The following is a 10,081-nucleotide window of genomic DNA, read 5'->3' as shown; positions in this document are numbered from 1 at the left end:
TTTTTTTTTTTTTTTTTTTTGGCTTGGCTTGGCTTCTATCAATAACATTCCTTGAACACTAATGGAACATGCAATTCTTAATATGATGTAAAAAAGACATTCAAATAGACTCATTAGAAAGCTGATATCGGACATTTAACAACACATTCCCACAGCAAAGACTAAAAAAAATTGGTTGAGATAAGATTTACAACGTTCAAATAAGCTTGATTCCTTAGTCTAAGCATAACTCAATGAATAGAAGCATCGTTTACCATCTCAAAGGAGATTCAATTCCCGCCCTACAAGGCTTGAACTAAAACAACTAAAATTAAATAAGCTTATTTCGATTTATGACTGTGAAAATGAAACATGAACTCTACACCTGTATGGATTGAAAATGCAAAATCTGGAAATCTATATCCTTTTAGATCAATCTGAACCTACTAACAAAGAAGTAACAGCTATTGAAGTAAGGATCAATGGCAAAGATGTAATATTGGACTAGGCCCAGGTCTCAGCAATAGCTCATTTAAAATGGCCACAAAATGAAGTCCTGAAAATTAAAAAAGCACAGAGAAAAATGTCAATGCCAAAATGGATCACCTGCCAAAGAAGTGAAGCATAGATCCCCCCGCTGTCAGCAATGCATTTGAAAGAGATGCTTCCTGTCATAATTTCATGTGGAGTACAAAAAATACTACTCTCATTACACTAACCTAATGTTAGCCTAACCCAATTTGAGGCTAAATCAGGACATACTATGGGCTATAAATCTATTTTATTAGTACAACTCAAACGGCAATCAAATAGAAAACACTCCAGAAACGTTCTGAAATTTAACTAAACCGAAACAAACAATAAACTCAATTGTTCTTTTATCTTCACGGATCCAGGTTATATAGAAGATCTCCACATTGGTTGGAGGGAGGTACGAATCCTTCCTTACAAGGATGTGGAAACCTCTGCCTAATAGATGCGATTTAAAACCGTGACGCATTTATATAACAGCCCAAGCCCACTACTAATAGATATTATCCGCTTTGGCCCGTGACGCATCATCGTCAATCTCACGATTTTAAAATGTGTCTACTAGGAAGAGGTTTCTATACCCTTATAAAATACTCTTTGCAATATATAACAAGTCAAAACAAACAATATCTGCTAGTGGTGGACTTGGACGGTTACATTATACTTGCTACCTACATCAAAATTTGTAACTATATGTTATATGGTCAAAATGATGATTCTTTTGGGAATATCAAAATATATTCTAGTTCAAGATTTCCAACTCTCATGTGGAGTTATTTAGACTTTACTTCTAGCTCTCAAGATCCCTTCTAGCTCTCAAGATCTCTCACAACATATTTCTTCAACATGGGTTTGCCTATGAAAAGAAAGAGAGATACTCCTTTACCTCCTCTGCCTTCCTCTAAGATCCCTTCTGTGAAAAACCATCACTGCTACACAATTCCATTGTCATTTGAACTTTTTGTTCATCATAAACAGACTACAAAACCTTCTTCTAGATTGAAGACCATCTTGTATAGCTCAATACTTGCACGAGCCAAGCATTATCCGTCTTTTGCAAGAACCACCCAAGAACCTTATAAGTTCCCAAAACACAAGCCACTAGCCCATTCAAGAATTTATACAAGAAGCCTCCCCAATTTGAAAAAGTAACCCAAAAGGAGTAGATTTTAAACATCTTATCTATGAAAGCCCAACGAGAACTATTATATTTTGCAAGATCAAACACCTCCCTCCACACCTTACAAATACCTCTAAAAATTATATACGTCCTATCTGACCATAGATTCGATCAAATCGCCATTACAACATCATCTCATATCTCGGTACCTTTTCCTTTGAAGAAAGAACTAATCAAAAGCTGTATAATTTTTTTTTCGTTTTTTTATCAATCGTGAACTTCAGTAGGCCAGTCCAAGAATCTGATGTGAAGTGAAGAGACTACGATATGTATTAGAATTAGTGGTCAAAACAGAAATGTGTACACTAAATTCCATCCCACAAACAATTATATTAGATTTAACTCTTTTAGACGTAAAGGAATGGTAAATAAATAAACCTAATCCTATAAACAGATAGCCAAAAGGACAAAAGTTACAATGAGAAAGGAAAAAACTAAGCTTAAAGTAATACCAGCAGTTTATCTTTTAAATTAGGCCAATCTGAGTTCAGTGTTCCAATGGTCCAAAGCAATCTGGTGGCCAGACCTAACAACAGAAGAACAAAGAAATATTCAAGAAAGATAAAGAAATGAGGGAGAAATGTATACGAGTCTAGAAAAAAACTACCATGCAAAGTTCCAATGTACAGAAGAACGATATTATCCCCATGTAATTAGAAAGAACTTTCATAATCCTGCTGACTTCTTAAATAGCTAGAACAAGATCCAAATTATAAACCATGAGTGAATAGAAACACCACGAGAGATTAGAAATTTCTCAAGATCCAAAATTTTCAAACTCAAGTACCCAAAAACCAGCTGCATGAATAGCGATGCATATAGCAAGTAAACAATTACACAATCAAGTGGTTGCATTAAGACCCCCACAAGGTCGTCAGTTTGAATCTCTTCCAACAGATTTGTAATGTAACATTAAAATAAATGATTGCATAGAAAAAGGCAAACAAACCTGTTATACTAAAAGCCCATCCAACCAACATTTGGAAACTCAAGGATAACAACCATTGAAGGAAGAAACATAAGTAAACAATGATCAAAACAATTCATTTCCTCAAGTACAACATAAAAGAAGGGAAAACTAATACATAAGTAAACAATGATCAAAACAATTCATTTCCCCAAGAACAACATAAAAGAAGGGAAAACTAATAAAAGCAGAAGTAATGATGAAGATGATTGATAAATCTTACTCTCAAAAACACTTTCCCGTCAATCAGACCATAAGGTACAGGTCCGAAATGCCGCGAATCACTAGAAGCATACACATTATCTCCTTGAATCCACACATGACCTTTCGGAACCTAAGCATCCACCCCAAAAAAGAAAGAGAAAAACTAAACAAAGAAACAAATCAAACAACACCAAGAAACCAAAAATCAAAACCAAAACGAATTTTCAAATTTCAAATCAAGATAACTAAATTCAGGTCTGTCAATCCATACCACAGCCGTCAGACACCTATTGGAATTGGCAGGGTCCGGAAAGAAATTGACCTTATCCCCCTCAACACCCACAATGCGCTTCGTCAAGGTCTTCCTCGGATTCAGAGGAGATCGAACCAGCACGACGTCGCCGGGGCCAACCCTGCCCACTCGGTGCGACACACGTTCAGCCAAAAGAACATCGCCGGTCAGATTCAAGGTCGGAAGCATGCTAGGGCCGTACACCTAAAAACCACCAGAAATTAAAGTTTTCCATATGAATCAAAGGAAGAAATAGGAGACAAATTGTGGCAGAGGAAGAGGAAGGAGTAAGAGAGAAGTACAAACCAGAGTAGGAGAACAAAGATAGTTGTTGGTAACGTGAAGCAAGCAGAGGAACTTGGCTATAATGGCTGAGCGATCGATTGCCTCCTTTACTATGCTCCTCCACTGTCCCATGGAAGCTCTCTTTCACTCTTGAACTTACTCTGTTCTTCGCTTGGAGAAAGCGTCGTCGACCTTTGGTGAAGACGAAGTTGAAGAGATGGGCCGGAATCATTGGGCCGGCCCATAACATCTAATACAATACATGGCCCATAGGTTTAATTTTGGATATAAATAGGATTTTTTTTTTAGAGGTAACACCAAAAACCCAATTAATCTAACCTATAAATGAAAATATTTATGGATTAGTTCGTTCGTGACTTCTCCTAAGATCACTGCCTGGGACGTCGCATGAAAGTTGCAGTTAGCGAACCACCCACGATCCAAACATTTCACCAGACCATTCAATCAGTAGGGTTGGCCACGACATTTCACCAGACCATTCAATCAGTAGGGTTGCTGCGATCCGAACGTTGCCCGATCCGAACATTTCACCAGACCATTCAATCAAGCGAACCACCCACGATCCAAACATTTCACCAGACCATTCAATCAGTAGGGTTGGCCACGACATTTCACCAGACCATTCAATCAGTAGGGTTGCTGCGATCCGAACGTTGCCCGATCCGAACATTTCACCAGACCATTCAATCAAGCGAACCACCCACGATCCAAACATTTCACCAGACCATTCAATCAGTAGGGTTGGCCACGACATTTCACCAGACCATTCAATCAGTAGGGTTGCTGCGATCCGAACGTTGCCCGATCCGAACATTTCACCAGACCATTCAATCAATAGGGTTGTCACGATTCGAACATTTCACCAAACCATTCAATCAATAGGAGCAACGGATAGTGTGTACAAAGAGCAGGGACGTAACCAACTCGAGCTGATGACTCACACTTACCATTCAATCAATAGGGTTGCCACGATCCGAACATTTCACCAAACCATTCAATCAGTAGGAGCAATGGATAGTGTGTACAAAGAGCAGGGACGTAACCAACGCGAGCTGATGACTCACACTTACCATTCAATCAATAGGGTTGCCACGATCCGAACATTTCACCAAACCATTCAATCAATAGGAGTAACGGATGGTGTGTACAAAGAGCAAGGACGTAACTAACGCGAGCTGATGACTCGCACTTGAAATTTGGGTTGAGGAAAATTTCTCCAAGGTCTTAATTTCGTGGAGGAAAAAAGCATAGAAATGAGGAAATTAGAGGGAAATGGGGAGAACGAAACATTCTTTATAAGGGTGTAGAAACCTCTATCTAGTATAGGCATTTTAAAATTGAGTCTGATGTCGACGATATATAACATGCCAAAGTGGACAATATCTGCTAACGGTGGGTTTGGGCTCGTACAAATGGTATCAAAGCCAGACACCGAGTTATGTACCAGCAAGGACACTCGGCCTCCAAGGGAGGTGGATTGTGAGACCTCACATTGGTTGGAGAGGGAAACGGAGCATTCCTTATAAGAGTGTAAAAATCTCTCCCTAATAGACGCGTTTTAAAACTGTGAAACTGACGACGATACGTGATAGAGCCAAAGTAAACTATACAAGCGAAGAAAATGTATACACTTTATTAGGCTTTTAGTGTACAGAAGCAACTTGCAAGAAATGTATAATTGAATATAATACTATGAGCAGTTATTTGCAGCTCAACATATTCAACTAATATACAAACCAGCCAGCCACCAACATAGCAGAGCTTGTGTGATGCCAATGGCAAAAGGTAATAGAGACTCTCTTTTTGCTTCCTGAGGGATTGCAGAAGACTGTATATCCTTTGGTAATTTCCTTAACTAAACTAATCGATCCGTTCTAGATTAAACGTCACCATATCCTCGAGCGCGGACCGAAAGGCACTTTGTGGAAGGCAATGTAGGTTTTGGATAGCAAGATCAGCCTTCTGTTTAGCTAGTTCCTGCGCTCGTTCAATGCCACCACTGCTCTTGACTATGCCGATAGCTTCGTCGAGAGACCCTGGCTCACTGAACTCTGATTCGATGATGTCTTTCAGTTTCGGGTCTCTTTCGAGAGCAAATATAACTGGGGCTGTAAGATTTCCTTTAGCTAGATCACTTCCTGCTGGCTTCCCAAGCTGCTTTGTTGATTGCGTAAAGTCCAATATGTCATCGACAATTTGGAACGAGAGACCGAGATTCCTCCCGTACTCATACATCTTCTTCGTCGTATCACGATCAACCCCACTAAAGATTGCAGCACCTTTGGTACTGGCAGCAATCAAGGAAGCTGTTTTATAATAGCTTTTGATCAAATATTCTTCCAGTTCAACTTCACAATCAAACAGGCTTGATGCCTGCTTTATTTCACCACTTGCAAAATCTTTAATAACCTGCAATAGAACTAATTGAATCTTATATAAGCTAAAGGTTGCATATCAAGATCCAGTTATACTAATAATTCATACATAAACGTCGATCGGATATTACAGATGTACTACGTGGGAACCAAATTTACCTGACTGATAAGCTTAATGACTTCGAGGTTTTCGAGATTAGCAAGACACCATGACGACTGTGCAAACATGAAATCTCCAGCCAGCACCGCCACTCTGGTACCGTATAGTTGATGCAAGGTTTCCTTCCCTGGAACCCATCAGGACAACAAATATGTTGCTGAGCCAATGGAAGTTGAAGGAGGAAAGGGGGAAGCGAAAAATAAAGTGACACAAAGCAAATGTATGGAAGGCAAGATAGAAAAACTTGAAACAATCTAAACTTATTCTCTATCTTTCTTTCAGTAACCAACCCTTCTATCCTAACAAAGTTGTAACCAGAAAAGGTATTGAAGTCGGGCAATTATATATGCATTTGGTAATAAAGTTAAGCTATTCGTTTCCGAGCAACTACAAGTTACAGTTGTGACTTGTCTCGAAACGAGGGAGGAGAGCAACTATGGCAAACAAGTCATGAACCAATACATGTGCAACAAGCATAGTATCATCAACTGTGAGATCCCTCGTCGATTGGAGAGGAGAATAAAACATTTCTTATAAGGGTGTGGAAACCTCTCTCTAGCATACGCATTTTAAAATCGTGAGGTTGACGATGATACGTAATGGGCCAAAACGGACAATATTTGCTAGCGGTGGGCTTGCGCTGTTACAAATAGTATCAGAGCCAGGCACTGGGTGGTGTGCCAGCGAGGATGTTGGACCCTTAAGGGGGGTGGATTGTGAGATCCCACATCAGTTGGAGAGGGCAACGAAACATTTCTTATAAGGGTATGGAAACCTCTCCCTAATAGACACGTTTTAAAACCTTGAGAGGAAGCCCTTGAAGGGAATGTCCAGAGCGGACAATATTTGTTAGCGGTTAGCTTGGGCTGTTAAAAATAGTATCAAAGCCATACACCAAGCGGTATACCAGCGAGGACGTTGGGCCCCCAAGGAGGGGTGAATTGTGAGACCCCACATCAGTTGGAGAGGAGAACGAAACATTTCTTATAAGGGTGTGGAGACCTCTCCCTAGCAGACGCGTTTTAAAATCGTGGGGCTGATGACAATACATAACGGGCCAAAGCGGACAATATCTGCTAGCGGTGGGCTTGGGCTGTTACATCTAACATGTCTACCTAGAGCTTTATTATAAGAGATCGACATGTGGTCATTTCGGTAAGCACAACAATGAGGAATGCGGGGAGTCTTTTCTCCACATCTCCACGATGGATTGCTGTCTCAACAGAGATGATGAAGAAGAAAACAAATGGAGTGAATTCAGACAAAATAGAAAATGACGCTCTAAAGTCCATTTCCTATTAACAATGAGGAAATACAAAACTAATTTGCATTATTTGAAAATCACGTCAAACTCACTCTTATTACACAGGCATGAAACAGACATAGGTACTCATTGATTTACGTGGAAAGCATCGACAAGAACTTCCAAACTTCGCACACGTAAAACGGGCATACCTCTCCTCATATCACTATCGTCTAATACATCATCATGTATCAAGCTTGCAGTGTGGATCATTTCAATGATCTCTGCCAAACGCCGATGCTCGACAGTGAGGTCCCTGGAGGCAATGCAACCAAAATAATAATTGAATTCTTTTCAATCTCATATTAAACTCAGATTTTCAGGAACATGTTTAGGCCTGGTAAGGATTACTCACTCTAACCCAACTAATCCGGCTGTTGCTCTTGACACCAGGAATACTAAAGCTGGTCTCATCCTCTTCCCTCCAGCACCAAATATCCGCTGAGCAGCAGATACCAGGGCTGGGTTTTCCTTACCAACCATCTGCAGGGCATTTCTGTTAGTTGCATGACTAAAGAACTTTAAGACTTCAAATTAAGCGTTACAAGAATAAAGATCGTACTATAAATGAAATCGTGTCGAATAAAGATTCCAGATTATACGCAATCAACATATCAGAACATGAAGAATCCTAATATACTATTCATAAAACAGTGTCCATTATTATGAAATGGCAGAAGCCTAACAATGGAAGATGAAGAACTATCAGAACAAGGAAATCTATGAGTTTGAAATTATGAACTGATAACACTAACTCGTATAATAGCAATTTGATGCGTATGCAACGTGCAACTTGAAGCAATATATAGCCATCCTCAATGTGCTACATCTAAGTTAATATGTGATCCAGACTTCACAAAAAGAAATGGCACAGGTTCCCATCCATTATCAATTTGTTAATGATAAAACGTTGAAAATAAGAGGATAGCATTGGTGCTTCTTAAATCAGCATTAGAACATGTACAGTCCTACCAAAAAATAATACTATGCATGTACAATCTTTGATGAAATACCAATTTGGTTCTAGAAATGATGATAGACACAATTTTTTGCTATTGAAATCATTCAAATCCATCAAAGCCTTCTTCATGAGTGCCCTCACAAATTCTATGCCTTCATTCAATTTTTTTCCAAGAACAGTAAACTGAACAGTATTAGTAGTACTAAAAAAAGGAACTGAAAATAGCTCCCAAACTCAACCTAACATGCCTATCTTTGATCTAGCTACAAGGAAATGCTTAAGATTGTCTGTGATTAAAGTTTTTGCAATATAAGTTTGATTTAATATTTATCTTGTGAGTTACTTTATCAATCTGCATAATTTATACACCAAGTTTCCAATGAGGTTAAAGTCCATTGAATGCATTCTCAGCAGCAATAAAACCCCAAATCTATATAATACAGTGCTAAGTTCCCTGCCACTTACAGACAGAAGATTTTGGTTAAGCTTCTGGAGATCATCGGCTACAACTTCAAACAAATTTGTCGACGAGATTGGGCTTTTGGACTCCTTCCTCAGTTCTAAGAATGGTTGAGGGCCACCAGTAATGCCTGTTTTAGCAAAAAAAAGAAATAGACAAGCTATTACCACGAGCTTTGGAAACCAACCAAGAGAAAATGGAGCTGCCGAAAGCCAAAAATTTACTTGCCATTCAATGCAGTTTCCGATTTCGTGGTTGAAAACACTCTGCACTGGCCAACGTTTCGACGGGAACAAACCAAAGTTGGAGTTTGGTGTCGCCTCTTTCTACTCTTAGTACACGGTTTAACGTGACTCCTAATCGTATATCGATCCAATGGAGTATTGGAAGAACAATCACAAGCAACATGATCCAAAACATGCCTTCCAAAATCAAGGGTCTGGCATATGACAGACATCATTCCTAGTCAGACCCAGAAATCTAAACCCACCAAATATCAAGCAAAAATCGACAAACCCAGCTCAAAAAACCACTCAACTTCTCATAGACATATCATCGAACACCTAATGTGCACAAAATAACAGATGGGTATGGAAGCAGAACGAGGAAAAGAGAATTCAATGAGCTTCATACAGGTCATTAACATGGAAATTAACCGCTTTAGCAGAGATTGATAGATCACAAGTGGGAGCTAAATTGAGTGGATAGAAGAACCCCACATAGGGGCTCTCTTATTTTCTTATGAGTAGCCAAAGAAAGTTATGAGGTAGGTGGCGCTCGTACCAAGAGGGAGTCTTTTTGCTTTGAGGAGGAACCACGAGCCGTGTATGAGGCCTAAGTGCCTTGTAAGTAGGCGACAAATCCACGGCTTCTTCGCAGTTTAGTGGTTGAGCTGAAGCCAGCTACTGCCGCCTCTAATTCTTATTGGGATAAAAAATGGGGCATCCAAATTCCCATTCAGTGATTTTGGTGAATTCCTCTGTTTAGTAATAGCGACCCTCGAACTTCAAAGATTGACATGAATTCATCAATCAACGACATCATCTTGGGTCGTATTCGGTCAAAAACTTATAAATATCGGTTAAAGTATTATATATAGCAATGAGATCGAGAATCGAGTTTCTAACTTTTCAACTATAAACATATATATTAACCAATTCAACCATACTCAAGGTTGTCTCGCATCCTACATTATTTGTTTGATTCAACAACTGCGAGAATAAAAAGTTGAACTATCTATGCACCGAGCTAGCTACATCATTAATGAGCTAATTTTCTATAGAAGTCAGTAGTGTTTCATTCCAAGAATACTCTTATCCTTATAGTGATGATTGTGAACGAACTACTAGCAGATATGAAACAG

General features: G+C 39.3%; 2 protein-coding genes across 2 annotated transcripts; both read right to left on the bottom strand.

The window, feature by feature from the left end:
• Positions 1 to 162: 162 nt before the first annotated feature.
• On the bottom strand, positions 163 to 3,612 carry LOC111810189 (mitochondrial inner membrane protease subunit 1). The gene is made up of 5 exons (XM_023696799.1): positions 3,460 to 3,612; positions 3,133 to 3,357; positions 2,881 to 2,991; positions 2,143 to 2,216; positions 163 to 535 (listed from the first exon to the last, which is right to left on the bottom strand). Exons 1-4 carry the CDS (start codon positions 3,568 to 3,570, stop codon positions 2,178 to 2,180), a joined length of 486 nt encoding a protein of 161 aa, XP_023552567.1. The 5' UTR covers positions 3,571 to 3,612; the 3' UTR covers positions 163 to 535; positions 2,143 to 2,177.
• A 1,454-nt stretch (positions 3,613 to 5,066) lies between these two features.
• LOC111810913 (probable solanesyl-diphosphate synthase 3, chloroplastic) lies at positions 5,067 to 9,635 on the bottom strand. The gene is made up of 6 exons (XM_023697754.1): positions 8,947 to 9,635; positions 8,724 to 8,848; positions 7,653 to 7,780; positions 7,450 to 7,553; positions 5,994 to 6,121; positions 5,067 to 5,868 (listed from the first exon to the last, which is right to left on the bottom strand). Exons 1-6 carry the CDS (start codon positions 9,176 to 9,178, stop codon positions 5,320 to 5,322), a joined length of 1,266 nt encoding a protein of 421 aa, XP_023553522.1. The 5' UTR covers positions 9,179 to 9,635; the 3' UTR covers positions 5,067 to 5,319.
• Between the last annotated feature and the right edge of the window lie 446 nt (positions 9,636 to 10,081).

The sequence above is a fragment of the Cucurbita pepo genome, chromosome LG14, assembly GCF_002806865.2.
Source record: "Cucurbita pepo subsp. pepo cultivar mu-cu-16 chromosome LG14, ASM280686v2, whole genome shotgun sequence".
Classification (NCBI taxonomy): domain Eukaryota; kingdom Viridiplantae; phylum Streptophyta; class Magnoliopsida; order Cucurbitales; family Cucurbitaceae; genus Cucurbita; species Cucurbita pepo.
The sequence above is the reverse complement of the archived record's forward strand: the minus strand, read 5'-3'. Positions and strand labels throughout refer to the sequence as shown.